Below are 21,640 nucleotides of genomic sequence, written 5' to 3'. Positions count from 1 at the left end.
TTCAAATGAAAACAGTATTTTAAATAATTCCATACACAGCCTGTGGAAGCACGCGACAGCTGGCTAGGAGAGAAGGCGTATGCAAGAGTCATAAATCAGGGTAACTACAGTAGAATGAAAAACCGATTAAGCGAAAGTTTATTCAAGGCTCTTTGGCCATTCGCCACAGAAACAATTGGCGATGATACAATCTTCCTAGTTTGCTGTGCTAATATGAAATGCCGGCAGTGGAGAACTGCGATCTCGGTTGGGGCCTAAGCAGTAAGACTCAAACTTACTGGAAAACTCTAGTTCTAAGCGGACATGCATATGATCAGGTGCACTGCTTTTATTTTAAAAAGAGATACAGTCCTTTCTTCCGGAATGCCCTTGCTTTTTTTCTCATCGCGTTGCTTCTGCAGGGATATACTGTGGCCGCCTCCCACTCCCAAGCTCTGGCCAGCTGCATCTGCGCTGTATCTTTAAGAGGCGGAGTCTCCGCCCCGCAACTCTGTCTTTGCGGAAGTCCCTGGAACTGGAACGCTGTGTATTGTTTTGGTTCTATCCGCTCCCCCGCGAGGCAAAGCCGGTCAAAGAGCACGTGGAAGTTCTACGGATGGAGCCTTCAATCCGCCGGCTGTGGGTCCAGCTCAGATTCACAGTTGCGATTTGATGATGCTGAGTATTTCCACCTCTTTCTGCTCCTCACGACACCGACGAGGAGCAGCGGATAAATGCGCGGGTTCCCGCGGAAGAAGACCAAGCGCACAAAAAGGAAGGCTAACTCGTGATGAGTGAAATCCAGACGAACCCGTGGCAACGCGGGTCTTCGTTGGTCACGCCCCGGTAGTGGATCCAGTGACCTCTGCATCTCCAGATCTCGTTAACCCTGCATGAAATTCGGGCTGATGGATTCCAGGATCGCTGGTGGGTGAAGGGCCGTGGGATGATGACGCCACCACGCCCGCTCATGCCTGAGATTAAATGATCTAAAAGCAGATATTCAGGTGCAGAAATGCCTAGGGAGTAGGCGGGAATCTTCCTTTGTTTTGCGACGCAGCAACCGCCTCTGTTTCAAGATTGCCGATTGCCTGTTTGTAAACTCGTTCTGCAGTCTATTCTCAAATGCTGTCCAAAGTGGGGGCCGGGAACATAAGCAGCGCCCCCTCCAGGCGTCCCCCTCCTGCTCCTTGATGTCTCCAGGACTATGACTACATCGTACTGCTTTTCCACTGTCCGGGTTTTCCTTTCTAATGCCAGAATCCTCATTGTGAGAAGCTCTCTGTGTACAGGAAGGACATTGGGTAGGGGGCCTCGTCTCTGGTTCTTCGCTGGCGATGCTCCAAGCTGCTTTCCATGCAAAGCCTTGGTAAAGACCTCTCTGGTGTGCTGGGGGGCTGTGGGATTACCTTGGGGTGCAAGGTGCGAAGGGGCACCCAATGGAGGAGCCCAAATAAAAGGAGATGCCTGTCTCAACAAAGGGGGCCTTTCTCCAGCTGGTTTCCTCCAGCGTTTAGGACTAGCCTTTTCCCTCGCGATCCGAGCCTGCGTCCTCCTGCTGAAGTTTGGGCCTTTGATTTGGCTTTACCCCTTGAGCTACGTCTCCCCGGGTTTTGCATCGCTCTGGCTCCACCTTCTGCTCAAGGCGACGGAGTCTTCGGGCCCCACCTACATCAAACTGGGGCAGTGGGCAAGCACAAGGAGGGACCTCTTCTCCGAAGAGTTCTGCGCCAAGTTCTCCAAGCTCCACATCAAGGTGGTCCCTCACCCTTGGGGCTACACCCAACGTTCTTTGGAGAAATATCTGGGGGAAGGCTGGGAAAAGGTCTTCACCTTTGACAGCCAGGAACCCGTTGGGTCTGGCTGCATCGCCCAGGTGTACAAAGCTTACGTGGACATCTCCACTCTTGGACAGCCGGTGCTGAAGGAACTCTCCAAGGGCACTGCGGTGGAGTCTGCTCTGGAAGCCTGGCAGGTGTCTGGTCTTAAGGGAGTCCTCAGGTGGCTTTGGAAGAGGAAGGATGGAAGCATTTCTGAAGGAGGTGGTGTCCGTCGGTTGCTTCCAAATGATTGCTTCGATGGACACGTTAAGCAGAATTCTGTTTCTGGATACCTGGACACAGCTTTATCCTGTCCCAAGAGTGACCGCCTTGTTCCAGTAGCCATTAAAGTAAGACCACAATTATGTGCTTCCTTAGCTCGGAGTTAGTCCTATTGCACTTAGTATGACTGACTTCTGACTTAGATATCATAGGGCTGGAAGGGGACCCTGAGGATCATCTTAGTTCAACCCCCTGCAATGCAGGAATAGGCAGATGTCCCTTAGGGGAATGAACCTGCAAAGTTGGCATTTTGGCACCATGCTCTAGCCAACTAAGCTATCCATTTGACTTAACAGATACTAAAACCATTTCATATTCTTGGAAGGAAAAGGTCCAAAATGGTGGTAGTGATTAGGAAGAGGCTGACAAGATGGATTTACCTCAAGGACCGCCTCTCCCCTTATGAACTGACCCAGACACTGCAATCATAATCTGAGGCCCTTCTTCGTGTGAGAGGTCTGGAGGGTGGTGACATTAAAACAGGCCTCTTCTGCAGTTGGCCCCCCATTTGTGGAATGTTCTCCCCAGGGAGGCTAGCCTAGTGCCTTCATTATATAGCTTTAGCCGCCAGGTGAAAACATTCCTCTTCTCCTAAGCCTTTGGATAATTCAATTTATGGCCTTTTAAACTGTGGGTGGGTGGTGGTGGGTGTTATTTGTTTGTTTGTTATTATGATATATATATTTTTTGTTTCTATATTGTAAGCTACCCTGTGACCCTTGAAGGGCTGTATATAAATAATTATAATATAATATAATATAATATAATATAATATAATATATAATATGCTCCCTAAGTCCAACCATTGGTCAGTATTATCAACATTGACTGGCAGTAACCCTCCAGGATTTAAGGGAGGAATCTGTCTCAGACCTACCTGGTGTTGGCAGAGATAGAACATGGTATCTTCTGTGCTCTTCTGAGCTTTGGCCTGTCCCAAGCATCTGCTGGTTTCCCCACTGGTGGCAGCCAATGGCAGCTTATAAATGGGGTGCATGATCCACTTGCAAGTTCCCCCTTGCTCTTGTGAATCTTCTGTTCAGTTCAGTCTGGTCATCTTATCCCTATAAAACAGGGGTGTGGAACTTGGGGTGCTCCAGATGTTGTTGCACTCCAACTCCTGTCAGCTCCAGCCAGCACGGCCAATAGTTAGGGATGATGGGAGCTGTAGTCTAGCAACATCTGGAGGGCCACAGGTTACCCATCCCGACTGGCTTGACAATTGCATGTAATAAGGAATTATCTGGCTACCTTTTTTCGTTTGCATAGGTGCTGCACCCCGGATTAGCTGACCAGGTCCAAATGGACCTGTTTCTGATGAAGACTGGCAGTCGACTCCTTGAGCTTCTCCCGGGGGTCAAGTGGCTCAGCCTGACGGAGATTGTGGAGGAGTTTGAGAAACTAATGATTCAGCAGGTGGGAAGAACTTTGGTTTGGGGTCTGCTTGATCAGTGGAGGCTGGTTCATGGGGCTCTGCACCTTAACTTCTGCCTACCCTCAGCCAGCTCCCACTTGCCTGACTTCTTACTGGCCCTGCCTTGTTAGTTTCCTCCTCCTCCATCCCTGTGTTGTCCTTGTACAACTCAGCAGGGAAGAGGATGGGCACAAAACTGGAAATAGCTGGCTTTGCCTGGGTCCTCACTCCCTGTCTTCAGGCACCACTGCTCTTGATTCTCTGCAGTTTGTTTCTTTAGATTGACTTGCGCTATGAAGCAAGGAACCTGGAACGCTTCCGTCTTAACTTCCAGGCTGTGGATTATGTGAAGTTCCCAGTTCCTCTTCGCCCTTTCGTGACGAGAAACATCCTCGTGGAAACGTATGAGGTGAGAATGTGGAATGTGCAGGACAGGGAGAGCTGGCTTATCTTTTGTCCAGACAGCTGCAGGAGAGCAGGAGGTTTCTTTGGCCTAGCAAGCAGACCCCTTTGTGAGCAGCTGGGCTGCTTAATAAAGTTGACACCCTCACAGCAGTTTGGGTGTGAAAAAGGGGGTGCACAGAGCAGGGCCACTTCTGCTGATCATCACTTGACAAAAGTGTTCTGGCCTCAGAAGGCTTGTTGTTTAGTCGTTTAGTCGTGTCCGACACTTCGTGACCCCATGGACCAGAGCACGCCAGGCACTCCTGTCTTCCACTGCCTCCCGCAGTTTGGTCAGATTCATGTTTGTAGCTTCGAGAACACTGTCCAACCATCTCGTCCTCTGTCGTTCCCTTCTCCTTGTGCCCTCCATCTTTCCGAGCATCAGGGTCTTTTCCAGGGAGTCTTCTCTTCTCATGAGGTGGTCAAAGTATTGGAGCCTCAGCTTCACGATCTGTCCTTCCAGTGAGCACTCAGGGCTGATTTCCTTAAGAATGGATACATTTGATCTTCTTGCAGTCCATGGGACTCTCTAGAGCAGTGTTTCCCAACCGGTGTTCCGCGGCACACTAGTGTGCCGCGGGACGTCGGCTGGTGTGCCGTGGGAGGGAGGCGGGCGAGTCGGGCGGCGAGAGGCGGGGCGGTGGCGGCGAGCACACGCGGGGCGGGGAGCGAGCTCCCTCCCACATCCCATCGCCCCGTGCTCCGCGCTGGTGTCCGCAAGCCTTGCGCACCCGGGGGATCTCCCCCCGGGAGCGCAAGGCTTGCGGGCAGCAGCCTGCAGCGCGGAGCACGGGGCGCCCTCCAGAGGACGCCCCGTGCTCCGCGCTGGTGTCCGCAAGCCTTGCGCACCCGGGGGATCTCCCCCCGGGAGCGCAAGGCTTGCGGGCAGCAGCCTGCAGCGCGGAGCACAGGGCGCCCTCCAGAGGACACCCCGTGCTCCGCGCTGGTGTTGGCCAGCCTTGCGCACCCGGGGGATCTCCCCCCGGGAGCGCAAGGCTTGCGGGCAGCAGCCTGCAGCGCGGAGCACGGGGCGCCCTCCAGAGGACGCCCCGTGCTCCGCGCTGGTGTCGGCCAGCCTTGCGCACCCGGGGGATCTCCCCCCGGGAGCGCAAGGCTTGCGGGCAGCAGCCTGCAGCGCGGAGCACGGGGCGCCCTCCAGAGGACGCCCCGTGCTCCACGCAGGTGTCCGCAAGCCTTGCGCACCCGGGGGATCTCCCCCCGGGAGCGCAAGGCTTGCGGGCGTCAGCTGGCAGCGCGGAGCACGGGGCGCCCTTCGGAGGCCACCCCGTGCTCCGCGCTGGTGTTGGCAAGTCTTGCGCACCGGGGGATCTCCCCCCGGGAGCGCAAGGCTTGCGGGCAGCAGCCTGCAGCGCGGAGCACGGGGCACCCTTCGGAGGACGCCCCGTGCTCCGCGCTGGTGTTGGCCAGCCTTGCGCACCCGGGGGATCTCCCCCCAGGAGCGCAAGGCTTGCGGGCGGCAGCTGGCAGCGCGGAGCACGGGGCGCCCTTCGGAGGACGCCCCGTGCTCCGCGCTCGTGTTCGCAAGCCTTGCGCACCCGGGGGGCGCATGGGGCGCCCTGAAACAGAGGGTTCCCCATGCTGCGGACTGTAGCCTGCCGCCGGACGCGCGGGGCGCCCTGAAGCAGAGCGCCCCTCGCGCCAGGCAGACATGGGCCAGCCCCACAAGCTCGGGGGACAGCGGGGAGGCGCAGCACCGCCATCCCACTGTTCCCCGACCTGGTTTTTTGGGGGGGAAATAAAGGAAAAAATTTTTTCCTTTATTTCCCCCCTCAAAAAAGTAGGTGCGTCCTATGGGACGGAGCGTCCTATGGGACGAAAAATACGGTACTTACTATTTCATAATAAAGTAATTATAAAATACTTTCTTTGTGTTTATTTGATTCCTATTAAAGAGAGTTACTTTATATATAGTCAATATAGGCACAGAGTTAATTTTTTATACATTTTCTAATGGTGGTGTGCCTCGAGATTTTTTTCATGAAACAAGTGTGCCTTTGCCCAAAAAAGGTTGGGAAACACTGCTCTAGAGTCTCCTCCAGCACCATAATTCAAAAGCATCAATTCTTCATCGATCAGCCTTCTTTATGGTCCTGCTCTCACTTCCATACATCAATACTGGGAAAACCATGGCTTTAACTATACAGACCTTTGTTGGTAAGGTGATGTCTCTGCTTTTTAAGATGCTGTCTAGGTTTGCCATCGCCTTTCTCCCAAGGAGCAGGCATCTTTTAATTTTGTGACTGCTGTCACCATCTGCAGTGATCATGGAGCCCAAGAAAGTAAAATATCTCACTGCCTCCATTTCTTCCCCTTCTATTTGCCAGGAGGTGATGGGACCAGTGGCCATGATCTTCGTTTTTTTGATTTTGAGCTTCAGACCATATTTTGCGCTCTCCTCTTTCATCCTCATTAAAAGGTTCTTTAATTCCTCCTCACTTTCTGCCATCAAGGTTGTGTCATCTGCATATTTGAGGTTGTTGATATTTCTTCCGGCGAATTTAATTCCAGCTTGGGATTCATCCAGCCCAGCTTGGGATTCATCCAGCCCAATCTCAGAAGGCTACAAAACCCTAATAACATTTCTATGTTGTGCAGGACTAGCACGAGGATAGGATGTCTCCAACCCTCAGGGGCTGAGACTTCGCAGCCTCAAAAATTCATGAATGACAGTAGGAGAAAGCTGGATCACACCAGGTGGTCAGCAACAGCATATACTCTTCCCCTTTGATCTCCTTCCCCCCTTAAAAATTATCCCCATTGTCCTCCAAAAGGCTTATTAATGTGCCCCTGACAAGCTCAAAGGGCTTTCCTGATTTAGGTTCTTTCTGCTTCAGGAGAGCACGCCCATATCCCAGTACCTGCAGACTGAGGCCACAAAGGAGCTGCGCTGGAAAATAGCTCAGATGGGTATGGACATGATTCTAAAGATGGTAAGAGGCCTCTGTTGGTTGGTTTGCAATTTAGGATTGGCTTGCCTCTGCAGCCAGCCTGCAAGGCAGAGAATCTGCTGTATGAATTTTCAAGTTTTTGATCAGAAAGCCCCTCAGTTACACGATTGGAATCAACTCTCTGAGGGCCTGTACCTTAGCCCAAATGACAACACCCAGTCACAAGAGAGGGGCTTTTTGGCAACCCTGAAGGTGGTGGAAGTAAAAAAATTAACAAAACCTTTAGTAGGAAAAGCCTAAGGAGTGAGGGAACCCCAAAACAGTTCAAGAAATGCTGCTGGCATGTTGTGTGGTGAGTAGACCTAGAAAACTGGGTGGGAGAAATGGAATAGAGGATTGTAGAGGAGTGAATAGCTGAACTGCAAACAGAAGCATTCTATGCAGCAACATTTTAATGCAGCTCCTGCTTGCCCAGTTCAATACACTATGTCGCCTGTCTGGTAGTGGGTATCTCCCAGCCCTGCTACTTCCTGGCAGCCTTGATATGGTGATCCAAGAGATTAAACCCAGGAGTTAAATGTGCAGAGCAAAATATCCTACTACTCACCAAGAGCCTGTCCTCTTAATAAATTACTTCATTGATTTGAGAAGCTCTCGGGTTGCCATTTTTTCAGCCAAGTTGTGATTTTTCAATCCTTCAGGTGTTTGTTGATAACTTTGTCCATGCTGACCTGCACCCTGGGAATATCCTGGTCCAGGGCGCAGAGGACTTCCGTGATCACCCCGAGGACCGGACCACCATTGTGGACCTGTTGGACACACTCATTCTGGAAGTGCAGCCTTCTCGCCCCCCACTTCGCCTGGTGCTTCTGGATGCAGGAATCATAGCAGAGCTGCAGGGTCCTGATCTCAAGAACTTCCGGGCGGTCTTCACTGCTGTGGTATTAGGGCAGGTATTAGCTCTTTTCAACCATTTCTCATAGCAGCTGGTAATGGAGATCCAGTTTGGCTTTGGGCTGGACATGGCAGCTTCTAGGGCTGGATTCAGCTACTCTGTTCTGCTAGCAGAAGCTGGAGCAGGGACGCTTGCTGATGCAGTGGGGCTTCCTCCACACCACAATTCACTCTAGAGGGTTTGGAGATCTCACAAAATGAATGGGGATGAATGGGGAGAAGGGAGATGCTTCCATTGGGCGAGCAGAAATGCTTGCGCTGATTGAACAATCTCCTTAGCGCTGTGTTGAATTCCACCCAGAGTATATTTCTTTCTTATTTATTTATGCCATAAAATTGATAAACCACTTGATTGTAACAACAACAACAACAACAACAACAACAACAACAACAACTTATTTATTTATACCCCACCCATCTGCTGGCTGGGCTTCCCCAGCCACTCTGGGTGGCTTCCAACAAAATATTAAAATACAGTAATGCATCAAACATTAAAAGCTTCCCTAAACAGGGCTGCCTTCAGATGTCTTCTAAAAGTCTTGTATTTGTTGTTCTCTTTGACATCTGATAGGAGGGCGTTCCACAGGGCGGGTGCCACTAACGAGAAGGCCCTCTGCCTGGTTCCCTGTAACTTGGCTTCTCGCAGTGAGGGAACCACCAGAAGGCCCTCAGAGCTAGACCTCAGTGTCTGGGCAGAACGATGGGGGTGGAGACGCTCCTTCAGGTATACTGGGCTGAGGCCATTTAGGGCTTTAAAGGTCAGCACCAACACTTTGAATTGTGCTTGGAAACACACTGGGAGCCAATGTAGGTTGTAAAACAAAACAAAACAAAACATTTCCAATTGTAGCCTCACAGAATAGCTTCATTTGCAATAATTTTCAAGCTCAGCTCTATTTTAACTAGAATAGAAGCTCTGTCTCTGTAAATTTTGCTCAACGAGGAAGAGTACCTGAGTCTTGCTTGGGTGAATAGGCTGCCTGATTTATTCCGCAGGGGGAGAGAGTGGCAGAGTTAATCCTTCATCACTCCAGAGCTAACCGGTGCAAGGATGTGGAGAGATTCAAAGCTGACATGGCAGAGCTGGTGACAAAGGCCAGGGACAGCACTGTAGCTTTGGGAAAGGTCAGTAGCCCACATCAAAGCTTGGTCTTCTCTCTCAAGTGGCTGCATGATAATTCAAAGTAGAAAATGCTTTATTCTACAGATTGCTTAAGTCTACTGTAAGTGATAATCCCACCTCTAGGTGTACAATTTCTGATATGCAAGTGTCACACACTGATATATATAATTTTATTATGCATGCAACAAATTCCAAAAATTAAAACAATGAAAAACAATTACTGTTTCTTCTCTTGTTAAACCGACACTATATATAATTCTAAATATTCCAATATGAGTATACAGTGCAAATATATGAATACATAAATTAATAAATGCAATATATCCAGATTTTTATATCTCTGTATCACAGACAACAAGATGTAATAATGAAAGCCTGCTGTATCAGGCCAATGGACCATCTATTGCAGTTACAGTGTCTGGATGAATGAAATGAATGACATTTTAAACCCCTTTGCATTCTAGTTCCAAGTAGCAAGCCTGCTGTCCAGTGTTTTCAAGTTACTGATGACGCATCAGGTGAGATCATCTCTGTGTTAGGTTTATTCTTCTTCACAGCTGCACCAGACCATGTCACCTGAAGGATGTTTAACCAGAGTTTAACTTGGAATGGGGAACTTACTGGAACAGAAAAAGATTGCATATTCTAATCCTAGTCCAAAATTCAAAAGTGCCAAAAAGCCTTTAAAAATGAGTCAGTGTTGTGCTCAGAAGCTGCTATGTTGTGCATTGAAACCCAGAAGTGTAAGTTAAATTGAATTTCCTTGCTCCTCTTCCCCATCCCCACACACACTGGAAATTCTACACAGCCAGCTGGACAGAATGTATAAGGATGCTAGGTTTAAATGTTAGAAGTGTTTAGCAGTGAACATATGAGAATAATCAATGAAAGCAACAGGGGAAAAAATATTTGCATTGTTAGGGATCTCAATATGTGGTCACATATACTGTAATCTCTTTCTTGGCTTGCAGAGCAAATAAGACTTGGTATTGATTTCCGTACAGCAATGATTCACTTTTACCTTCTTGGTGACTTTTGTGCTTCCAGGTAAAGCTGGAGAGCAACTTTGCCTCTGTGGTCTTTGCCATTATGGTTTTGGAAGGCCTTGGACGCTCACTGGACCCTGAACTGGATATCCTCAAGGCAGCTAAACCTTTTCTAATCAAAGCTCCAAGTCCCCTCCTGGCACAGTGATGGACACTGGTTAGGGTGGTCATTTGAGGCCCTTTCATTGAAGAACTACTCATTTGCTACCCGTCGGGTGGCTTTCAACCTCTACGTTTAAAACCGGAAGACTTGGCTGAGAACTGCTGTTCAGTTTATCCATATTGAGACCAGAAGTGTTCAGGGGCTGAAACATCTCCATTTGGATTGTGATAATTGATATCTATTCCCATTACGGCAAGAGTGGGGAAACTGTAGCCCTCCAGGAAACTACAACTCCCATTATCTCTGACCATTGGTTGTGCTGGCCAGGGAGTTTGGGTACAGCAAGGTCTGGAGGGAGCCACAGGTGGGTTTAGGGAATGCAGTTCTCCTGTAGTTCAAAGGAAATTACAGCCCTGTGTGGGTTGGGCTCCCTATCAAGTCACCTCTAGATAGGTGAGCCTACCAGAGACTGTTCCCATCTCCCCAATATTGCAAGCTTTAAGGCATCATGCCTGTTTACAGCCTCAGCGCTTGCCTTGCTCCATTGCCAAGAATCAGAAAGGTAAAGGCAGCTTATACATCAAACTGTACTTTCAGAATGAAAAGCAAACACTCTTCATTTAATATTGGTATGGTGCATGATAAGAATCTTGCCTATCTTTGCTAAATTTGTCTAAAATGCATTTGGAACATGACATGTTTGAAATTCTGTCTTGGTGCCCTTTGCTCTTATGATGCTAAGCAGCTGCTTCTGTCCACATGGGGAATTAAAAAATACTTGTTTTTACAAATGGATTGATTTGGTTCTAACTGTCACCTTTGATACTGGGGAAACTGGGTTTATGAATAAACAGTTTTGAATGGGAAGAGGCCCTTTGTGTGGTTCAGCATTGCTTAGACGAAGAGGACGGCAGCCCCTCACACTGCTTTTCTGTGACGTATTGCCTGTGGCACGGCACACACAATGGACTTGCTAATCAGTCGCAGAGAAAGATGCCTGAACATTGCTGCTGAACTTGAGCTTGTTGCACCATGTTGATATGATGGACTACCCACTTGACAGGTCTGTAGTGGAAACTGTTCTGCTTCTGCTCCACCTGGTCTGCAGGGCTGGCCTTAGAGGATGGTGTCCTTGGAAGCTGCTGAGGCCTTCGAGCCCTGGGAGAGCCTGACACTGACCTGAGAGCAACAAGGCAGCCATCTTTTCTTTCCTAGATGGTGGCAGCACTGGGTACCCCATGCGGTTAGCACTCCTGGTCCTGTGCTGTTGTCCGGATGAGGAGGAGCTGCTATTGCCACAGGTGGCAGCATGGCTAGTGGGCGCTTCGGGGCATTTTGCCCAAGATGCTGCTACTCAAAACATGGAGCCAGCTCTGCTGGTCTCTGCTTACTTTTGACACTGAAAAACTCCAGACTTAATCAGAATCATAGAGTCACAGAATTGTAGTGTTGGGCCCCGAGGGTCATCTAGTTCAATCTAGGAGAGCCAGTGTGGTGTAGTGGTTAAGAGCGGTAGACTCGTAATCTGGTGAACGGGTTCGTGTCTCCGCTCCTCCACATGCAGCTGCTGGGTGACCTTGGGCCAGTCACACTTCTCTGAAGTCTCTCAGCCCCACTCACCTCACAGAGTGTTTCTTGTGGGAGAGGAAGGGAAAGGAGAATGTCAGCTGCTTTGAGACTCCTTCGGGTAGTGATAAAGCGGGATATCAAATCCAAACTCTTCTTCAGTGCAGGAATCTGAACGAAAGCATCCATCACAAATGCTTAAAAAAAAAAAAAAAAACAACTCCTAGGAAGGAAAGTCCACAACCTCCCAAGGGAGTCCATTCCACTGTCGAGCAGCTCTTATTGTCAGAAAGTTTTTCTGTATGTTTAGTTGGAACCTCCTATCTTGTAACTTGAATCCACTGGTTTGAGTCTTACCCTCCAGAGCAAGAGAAAACAAGCTTGTTCCATTCTCCATGTGACAGCCCTTTAGATATTTGAAGATGGCTATCATATCTCCTCTCAGACTCCTCCCCCCCCCGGCTAAACACACCCAGCTCCCTTAACCATTCGTCATAAGGCTTGGTTTCCTCTGTACACGTTCCAGCTTGCGCAGCATTGGAAATAGAAATAGCATTCGAAATAGGCTTCCTGTGCTAAGCTTTCTCTAATTTTGCATTACGCCATGCCCACATGTCAGTCATTTAGTGACTGGAACCCACAGCTCTCCCCAAATTTGACATCTGCCTACTGGTCCAAAAAGAGTGGTGATCCCTGGTGTGGGGACCAGCTGATCCTCTGTCCAGGAACAGCCTGAAGCATGACGCAGACCCACTGTGAACCAGTTAGATCACAAATGGATAGGACACCAAAAAATTGTGTCCTGCAAGCAGGTTCAGAATACTACCCTCCCAATTCTCAGATAAGCCATTGTCTGAAGATGGCCTCAGTGGGGTCATTTCTACGACACTCAACATCATACTGCCTTGCACATGCGAACATTCGTAACAGCAGCTTTGTTCCAGAAGTGGGCTTATTCAGACGACAATGTTTTTATGGCAACAGTGAGGCACGCAGTGTCAGGAGACTCTGCTCTCTGAGATACTGGTGGAGGTCTTTGTGTTTCTGCTCCTCTTTCTCCACCTGCTGGGACATCCAGTCCTGATTTCGGAGCTTTTGCAATTTGGCAGCCGCCTTCTCTTTCCTCTGTGTGTCCTGCTCCTGAGCTGCGGCTTCCAAGTTGTTTTGCATGGATTTCATTCTGTTCCTGAGCAGCTCCTGCAGAAAAGGACACAGAAAAGGGACTTTAAGCTCTTTCCCCCCTTACAGCGTATTTGCAGTCGAAATACGTACACTGTGCAAATAAAGCAGTTCTGAAGATACATTTGGTTGACCTAATTTATCTGAGTGCAGAGTCAGGTTTTCCTTGGCTCAGAAGGTGGATTTTCTGAATGTGCAGGTAAACCTGCCCTGCTCGTCATCTCGCTCCATGTGATTAGAATATTTTGAGAAACTGGAGAAGAGCCAAAGAGAACAGCCCTCACCAGTCTTTTTTTCTCATGGTCATCAATTCTTTCCTGGTGTTCTGCCAGCCGCTTTTCCCTCTGCTGGCGCTGTGCCTTTAAGAAGTCCAGCCTTTGTTCCTCTTTGTTCTTTAGGTCTTCCTGGAAGCAGGATTCCCCTCTCCCTGTCTCAGCTCTTGCAGCCCTCAGCTGCTGCTTCGTGTGCCACTTGGTCCAGCTCCCAATGTTCTCCTGCTGCTTTTGAGAGCCTTGCAAGGTTCGCTGGAGTGACCTCTGCCTATTTTGAAGAAGTTCCAGAGAAAGTAAAGTGCTATTTAGTCTGCCATGCTCAGCCTGTTGCATAAAACAGAGGATCTGCCTAAAGCAGTGGCGGACCTCCATTTTGGGGGCCCTGAAGCTTGGACTGTTACAGGGCGGGGGGCTTTGTGACCAGCAATGAGGTCTGGGTAACCCACTGTCATCTTCTTCAATAGGGTCGTTCCACAACAGATCACCACATTTTAAAAACAAATTTACTACATCTCGGATTTTGCTTAAAATTGCTGTACCGCGGTACTTCAGCGCCTTTACATCATCTGTGCTACCGACTCTCAAATGTTGGGATTGTTGAAATATATACAGCAAAAAATTAACTTGAGTTGTGTGGCTCAAATTGTGTCTACTAGGCCCCAAAATTTTAAGCAATGTGGACTGAAGTCACTTCTGGGGCCCCTCTAGGATGGAAGAGGTTCCCTTAACCCCTTCCTTTCATTACCTCTTGTTGTCAAGCAGCAGTTCTCTTCTGAGGTTCTCCTCCTCCCGCCTCTGCTCCTCCTTAAGCCGCCTCTGCTCCATCTTCTGCCGTCTGAACTCCATCCTGGCTGTGTTGATGCCCCTCTCTCTTGGACCATCTCGAGTCACTATTCTCTGAAAGGGAATGAGGGATTCCATCATATTGGGATGGGTTTCTCTGGAGTGGGCTAATCTCTTATTGGATTTTGTTCCAACCTAACACCGAAATGCTGCTTCAGGTAAGTCAGGTGTGGTCATTTGCATAGAAAGGCCGAGACAGAGGGGTGTCCTCACCTGTATGGGAGGTGCACTGTGGCTTCTTCTGATGGGCAAAACCGATTTGACAGCAGAATAGTCTTCCTTCAGTGATTGGTCCACCCAGTTAAAGATTGCCTGGCGCTGGGAAGGATCTGCAGCGTACGTCTTCCGAGAAGGACTCCTTTGGCATGGCTGGGCAGAAAATGGGATTTTGTTGAACTGGGAAAGGGCTACCGTATGAAAAAAAAGTCCATGTTAGAGTGAGGCAAGTCATTAAAAATAATTGCACAGGTATATGAAGACTTTGATCTGATGAGACACATTCAAGAAAATGCTTGAATCTACAGAAGCTTGAAAGTGACTAGTCAATCATTGCGGGAAACAAGATACCAGGCTAGACCAGCCTTTGACTGGTGCAGGAGGGCACTTCTGGTTGTTGCAGGAGGAAGCTGAATGCGCACTTGCTGGTTTGTATATCAAGGAGCAGCCTGGGGGGTTGGCAGACAGGAAAGGGAAGGAGCATGTGATGTGCCAACCATACATCTGATTATGCCAATCTGCTGGCTGATACTCTTATATTTCAATACCTATTGGAAAGTCACTGTGAGACCCTGGATTGCCTTCATCACAGCTGCCTACCTCTTCGTCTTTGCTGTTTATGCTGAATTAAGCATTTGTCTGTGTTGACAGCTACATCAACCATGGTGCCTTGGCCTTCCTGTGAAGCTTCTGACACTCCCTCTCTCGAATGGTCCTGTAAAATCAATAAAGAATAAAAAGCTAAAGAGCACACAGGAGAGTGACAGTGATTGAAACACTAATTGACTTTATGTGGTTGGGCTGGGAAAACTTACTATACTGTGCTGAGTTTCTACAGCATCATCACATAGTACATGGCACATTATAAAGGCAACATTCACCTGGAAATTTGCCTGTGATCTGACTATGATAGTGAATCCTTGGTTTTTTCAACAACGTTTATAACATTGTGTGACCGTACTCTGGGGGAAAACAAATCCTTACCCAAGATAAAGGGACCAAGGATTATAATACTTTTGCAGCCATCATAAACATGACGACATACCTTGTTTGGTTTTGTAAATGTGCTTTCCATCTCTTCCCGGGATTTTAAATCTGCAATGCCGTCTGCTTCCTTCAGCTTCTTGCTCTGTTCCTTCTCATTACTTCCTGAAATAGGAAGCCTTCCCTTTGAAAGCTGCTCTTCTATCTTCCTGCTCAGTTCTTCCTTTTTCAGTTTGGTTCCGGGGATCAAGGCATCATCTCGTTGCACTGTGCAAATGGGAGGCCTAAAGGACTCCCAAGCCTGGAAGCAGCAGTGGCAAAGCGGGTGATGGGCAGAGCTGCAGCCAGCACCAACACAGCAGTCCTTTGGAGTATCTTGCCAGTGCATCTCACCTAAATAGCTCTGCTGGCAAGGCCCTGAAGCTCTGTATCCAGGTGGCACAACATAGGGATAATCTGGATTCTGCTCCACTAACATCTGCCTGGCTGCTAATGGCATCTGAAGCTCAAGGACGATGCGTTCACTCAAAGAAGGAGGGATCTTCAGAGCAACATCTGCAGACATGTTCTTAGTCTGCCCATTCCAGAAATTCACCAGCACTTTGCTGTTTTTTAAGGCTGTAAACAGAAATACATATGAAACCATATTTTAGAAGCAAGCACAATGTATGCCACTCTGCTAGGACAGCAGTTGTATTCCCCAAACCAAACCAAGGCACGGCTTCTGATTGGCTGCAGGAGCTTATGGACAATATGTTTTTAAATAATCTTTGAATATTTTCCATTCTTTGTATACTTTCTGGTTTGAGAGCCCTCTTACTTTCCCCGTCATCTTTGCCAGTTCGAGGTATTCAATCATAAGAGTCTGCTATTCTATTATCGTGGGCGCTGTTTCATTTTTCCAATTTCTTGCCACTAATATTCTGGCTGCTGTTGTTCCATACATAAACAATGGCCTTATATCTTTTCTGATTTCCACTGACATTATTCCTAGGAGGAAGGCTTTGGGTCTTTTTCTGAATGTAAATCGGAATAGCTTTTTGAATTCATTATATAATTTGTCCCAAAATTCCCAGATGACTGTGCAATCCCACCACATGTGTAAGTATGTCCCTGTCTCTTTTTTGCACCTCCAGCAGGTTGGTAATCTACCTTTATACATTTTAGCAAGTTTGGCTGGAGTGTGGTGCCAGCTATAAAGCATTTTCATTACGTTCTCCCTAAGATTATAGCACGCCGTGAATTTTATATCCTTTCTCCATAATCTTTCCCATTGTTTCATATGGATATTATATCCGAGATCTTGTGCCCATCTCACCATTACAACTTTAACTTGCTCTTTTTTCACTTCCCATTCAAATAAATAGTTGTATATTCCTGAGATATGTTTTCCTTTATTGTGAGTTAGCTCTTTTTCAAACTTGGATGTTTCTTTTGCCAGATGTTTCTTTTGTTGTGTTTTGTCATTAATAAAACATTTAAATTAAAAGGAAAAGAAAAGAAAAGAAAAGGAAAGGGCACAAAACAAGCAGCACCTGAATGAGAAGGCCCAGCCTCTGCAACCTGAAGGATCACGCCTGGACCGTATCGTTCACCTTTCTTGTCCCACGGAGCCAGGACTGCATCTCCTGGAGCTAAGGGCTGCCACCTGGCATCCTCATAATGGATGACATCGTAAAGGGGTGTTTCTTGCATCCGACACAGGATCTTGCCTTTCCGGGACTGCCAAGATCTTTGGAACTCAATCAGAACGTGTTCTCTGGAGCCCTGCAAGATTAAGCCAGCAATGTTGCCATGTATTCATTCATTTATTAAATTTCTATACCACCCTTCATCCAATGATTACAATATAAAAATATATAAAAAAACAAAAACACATAATATAGTAACACACAGTTTAAAAGGCCATAGATTGTTTAATTAGCCCAAGGCCTGGTTGAAGAAGGAACGTTTTCACCCAGCACCTAAAGGTGTATAGGGAAGGTGTCAGCCAAACCTGCCTGGGGGGAACATTCTACAAATGGGGAGCCACCACCAAAAAGGCCTTTTCTTGTGTTGCCACGCTCCGGCCCTCTCGTGGAGGAGGCACAGAAATAAGGATCTCATATGATGGCATAGATAAATAAATAGTTAAACTTCCCTTCCTTGTGGTCTTGAGGGCAACCGACATGGTACTGGTGAGCACCATCACACAAAAACTCACTGCTTGTAATCTTACTTTATCTTTTGAGCCCCATTCCACTCCACTCCCCCACCCCCAACATAAAATGCAAGGATATCACTTCACTAGTTAGCATTATTATTTTATATATAGGAAGCAGCATTTAAGCATGACATCTAGATTCTAGAGAATAAGGTTAGAAGAGAGTGAGCAAAACTATCTGCTAAAATCCAATTTGAGAAGCACTACATTAGTTAAATGAGCTCACCTTAACCTCTTGGACAATGTGACCCAGATAGTAAAACCCATCTGTCTCTCTTCTGGCGAGGACTTGAACTCCCCTCTGCAAATTGTAAACCTCTGGAGACCAGTCAACAAAATCCTCCTTTACTGGGCTCCAAGCATCCGAAGGAAATCTGCGGGTATAGAAAACTAACATGTGCCGGGACAAGATTGACGAAGGGTTCGGGGGGGCCACCAGGGGGCGCATTGGAAGATGGCCGACAATAACATCTCTCTGACCCGCACGAGGTAATTAAGAAGCTGATATGGGAGTATGCAGCCTCCCTTGCCCCCCAAGGGAATGGGGGGCACTGCCTTGCCTGCTGTGCCCATAATTCACCCCCGGATTCGAAAGAAGTGGGTGAGGGCACTAGGCACGAAGCCCTCGGGTGGGGTCGGCTCTCCCGGATGCTGTCTCTAATCGCACACTGGTTTGCATCAGCTCAAAATATATAATTGGAAAAAGAAGCAAATGCACATATTGTACTTCAAGTGAAGATCGGGAGTAAAGACTGCTGATTAATGTGATCTCTGTGATGCGGAGCGACGGGCTGGACAATAAATTAAGAGAAGACTCATCATTAAAAGATCAGTATGTCCAAGCGAAACGGAAAGGGGGGGGAGGAAAAAACTTTTCTTTTTTTGTCTTATGTGAGTAAGAATCGTTGCAAATTACTAATCACAAGCAGGAGATTAAGAACTGTGTGGAAATGAATTACTGATCAAAGGTGGGAATCATCGGGAATGGAAAGAAAGCTTTGTGACGCAGTTACAAATGGAGATTCGTTAAGACAGGCCTGCCCACAGGAGGACGAGGGGGAGGAGGACCATGGTCATCGGAATGTGAATATATGGTTATCGGACTGTGAATTTGACCTGGCAGGGCCCCCTGAGATACAGATTGGCAGGCCTGTGGAAATCAACAGACAGACTGTGGGAATGTTCTTTATGGAGGTATGGAAATGGCATCTGTTCTTTATGTGATATGGCTCTTGGAGAGTGTAAATCCACACAGGATATGTTTCTTTTCAACCCGCTTGAAGATTATCAAGAGATCACAAAGAAAGGAATATATGATAACAACAAGAAGATGAGGAAAATAACAAAGAGACTATCTGGACAGAACTGTGTAATTAAAGCAGCAGCAAGAGTGATGTCTGGATCCCTTTCGGAGCTCGAAGTATGAGTACCCCCAACAAAATTTTAAAAATTTGGCTGTATAATTCGGAACTAATGTGATTTGGAATTAATGTGATTTGATTGGCCTGTTAATAAAAATTATATATAAAAAAAAGATTGACGAAGGGTTCTGCAGAACCCAAAAGTTTACTCATTATTTTGTGACATTTTGGTTGCCCTAATAAAAAGGTACGTACTGCCCAACGATGGATTTTGCACTTTTTCTTGCGGACCAGCACTGGCACCTTTACTTTTTACATATAACTTTGCTTTTGGATGATTAGGATCACTCAGACTTATGTAAATCAAGGCTGAAGAAACATGGAAGCCAATACGGATTCAGTTGCCATTCTAAGGACTTATTAACCTAAAAGATCCACAGTCCTTAAACTTACCGTGCTGTAGCATGATGGCCTATCAGCAGAGAGGAACAGGGCTGCTTGCACATACAATCAGAGTGGCAAATGCTTTCACTGCAGCCAGGAATATCCTAGAAAATTGCGGAAATACAGAATCACAAAGTAGTAAGGGATCTGAAAGATCCGTTACAGTTACTTGCATTGTTAGGACTTCATGCCATCCTTTCCAACAATTTGATTCTCTCGATTTGCACATGCATGTCCATCACTTGACTGTTAACATATCAAGCGATGACTTGCATGTCTAAAGGAGTCATCATAGATCTAAAGCCACAAAAAGAATTGTAGTATTTCTGAGTGCACTTTTTTCCAATAGAGACTAGCTCACACATTTGGCTAACTGAAGACTGACACATCAAGTGATGAAAAATCAAGTGGTGCCCAGACATGTATGAATGAGCCCTCAGAGTCAACGTTGCTTCATCCAATTTTCATTTACCTCATCAGAGCTGAGGCTGATTGCTTGAAAGGAACCAGCAGACGCCTTGGCCACTTCCTCCATTATTTCTTGTGTCCCGTGTTCATTTTCCCCTCTGCTTCCTACCAAGTATACTATGTGCACTGGGTGCGCTTGCTCTGCCTCCTTAAGGTGACTACTGATTTCCTCCACAGCATGCTCAGGTAGCCCACTGGTGAACAGGTACACAGCTTGGCAAAAGGGGTCTTCCAGCGCTGCTGCCACAGCCATCACAACACTGGCTCCACTGCTGCTCTGAAGGGCTCTGATCCAGGCAGCTGCTTCAGTGACACTGCGGAGGGAACATTCTACCAAACTTTTCTGCCATTTTAGCACCTGGAGGGGAAATGAAAGGGTGAAAACAAAGGCCAAAGTACAATTAAGAAGGTTGCACATTTCCGGGAGTCCACCCACCCACATTTCCAGGAGTCCATAAGTGGTGTACTGATTATTGTTGTTCTGATTCAGAGTACCAATTGCTCACAAAGCTGCTTGTGGATAGTACCCCTAGACCAGGTATGCAGAACCTCCATAGGTTGTTGGACTCCAGCGGGAATGCTGGCCAGGGTTGATGGCAGTTTGGCGTTCAACATACTTGGGAAGAGTCACAGATACCTATATTGGTATGGTTTTTCTATACCACTCAATTGATAATTTTTCCATTACCTGCTGGCTGGCACAGCTGACAATGCCAAACATGGAATCTGTTGGTTTGTGGGCCAGCGAAAAAAGAGTCTTTATGAGGAGTTCTTTCAAGATACATAGGCTGGCGGTCTCAGTTTCTGAGGTGCAAAGCACAAAGGCCACATTCTGCTCATGGATGTCAGCCAACAAGGGTAATGTAGAACAGCGATGGGACATTCTGGACATTTCTGAATGACAAACAACAACAGCACCAGGATCGTTATTACTATGTTTACTACTTTACACACTTCAAAATTTGATAAGCCAGCCTAGTTGTGTTTGGGGCACCTTCTGCTCGGCAGACCCTTAATTCTTCTAACGGGGGTATATAACGGTAATAATTATGGTAATAATCACTTCTGGCAGCACTACTGAGGGAGAGGCAGAGCTCTGGATCAGATCAGTGTGTGCATGCAGCTAAGTTTTACTCCGAGTAGAGCCATTGAAATTAATGGGGTGAAGTCAGCCCTGGCTAGTCATTTTAGTGAGTTGATTACACTGAGCAGAACTAGCACTGGGTTCGGATTCAGGGGCTCCTCAGGAATGAGAACACCATGCCGAAGCTGGTTATTATTGCTTATTATATTAGACATCGTGTGCCAAAGTTTACTGGCTCAGGGACATAAAAGCTTTAGTTCTTTTTCAGTGTTTTGAACTTTCATGCAATAAATAACCAGGAACTAGTACAGCAACGTCAGCGAATTACTGAGGCTGCAATTCTAAGCATTTCGGGGAATGTCCCAAGTGGAAGCTGCAAGACCTCAATGGGACTGATTGTTATTTCTCCTCCCGCATAGGATACATTCTCTCCCCCACCCCGCACTTCGTCTTGTTCTCTCCCGCATCTCACCTGATCCCCCCTTCTTCTCCTGTAGGATACTGAAGTCTCAGCCCGTTGCCAGGCAACCAGATACCACAGACGGAACCATCTTCAACACCTGAACAGGGGGAGATGAGAAGGAAGTCCTTCTTTTCATTTACGAAGCCCTCAAATAATATGAAAGGCCTTACATTTCCTGACAGGGGCATGTCTGTTGCGTCTCGGATGTGAGAACCAAGCCCACCGCTCTGTGGGAGAAAACAGCCACGAACCACGTACACACCCCTCCCCTAGCGAAAAGCTTTGGTACTTTCCAGACTGGTCCATTCTACAGAAGGGGGGGAAGCATCGCTTGGAAAGTGTAGGGAGCTCTGGAAGGACAACTCGCGCTTCTCTTCAGCTTTTCAAAATATATATCCACGGAAAAAGAAGCGGAAAATGTATGTTGACCTTCTCTAGCGGGAATATTTCAACGGTGATTCCTTTTGCTCCCCCCCTCTCAGT

The 21,640-nt window shown here is 47.4% G+C and overlaps 2 protein-coding genes across 3 annotated transcripts; one reads left to right on the top strand and one right to left on the bottom strand.

The window, feature by feature from the left end:
* The first annotated feature begins 444 nt into the window (after positions 1 to 444).
* Positions 445 to 10,865, top strand: ADCK2 (aarF domain containing kinase 2). Its single transcript, XM_081878919.1, has 8 exons — positions 445 to 2,149; positions 3,351 to 3,497; positions 3,776 to 3,904; positions 6,795 to 6,890; positions 7,550 to 7,801; positions 8,799 to 8,927; positions 9,390 to 9,443; positions 9,973 to 10,865. Exons 1-8 carry the CDS (start codon positions 1,187 to 1,189, stop codon positions 10,117 to 10,119), a joined length of 1,917 nt encoding a protein of 638 aa, XP_081735045.1. The 5' UTR covers positions 445 to 1,186; the 3' UTR covers positions 10,120 to 10,865.
* A 1,722-nt stretch (positions 10,866 to 12,587) lies between these two features.
* On the bottom strand, positions 12,588 to 21,595 carry LOC309351330 (uncharacterized protein). Of its 2 annotated transcripts, none has more exons than XM_081878908.1 (11): positions 21,167 to 21,595; positions 20,299 to 20,504; positions 19,615 to 19,968; positions 19,152 to 19,246; positions 17,564 to 17,711; positions 16,670 to 16,901; positions 15,196 to 15,752; positions 14,751 to 14,865; positions 13,837 to 14,341; positions 13,104 to 13,359; positions 12,588 to 12,837 (listed from the first exon to the last, which is right to left on the bottom strand). In XM_081878908.1, the coding sequence occupies exons 2-9, from the start codon at positions 20,500 to 20,502 to the stop codon at positions 14,070 to 14,072; spliced, it is 1,977 nt and encodes a 658-aa protein (XP_081735034.1). In that variant the 5' UTR covers positions 20,503 to 20,504; positions 21,167 to 21,595; the 3' UTR covers positions 12,588 to 12,837; positions 13,104 to 13,359; positions 13,837 to 14,069. The 2 variants fall into 2 exon arrangements, with proteins under 2 accessions (XP_081735034.1, XP_081735035.1); XM_081878909.1 differs by lacking the exon at positions 21,167 to 21,595 and adding an exon at positions 21,010 to 21,134.
* Between the last annotated feature and the right edge of the window lie 45 nt (positions 21,596 to 21,640).

Source organism: Podarcis erhardii (assembly GCF_964252035.2).
Source record: "Podarcis erhardii genome assembly, chromosome: 10".
Taxonomy (NCBI): Eukaryota; Metazoa; Chordata; class Lepidosauria; order Squamata; family Lacertidae; genus Podarcis; species Podarcis erhardii.
This window is presented reverse-complemented; position numbering and strand designations above follow the sequence as displayed.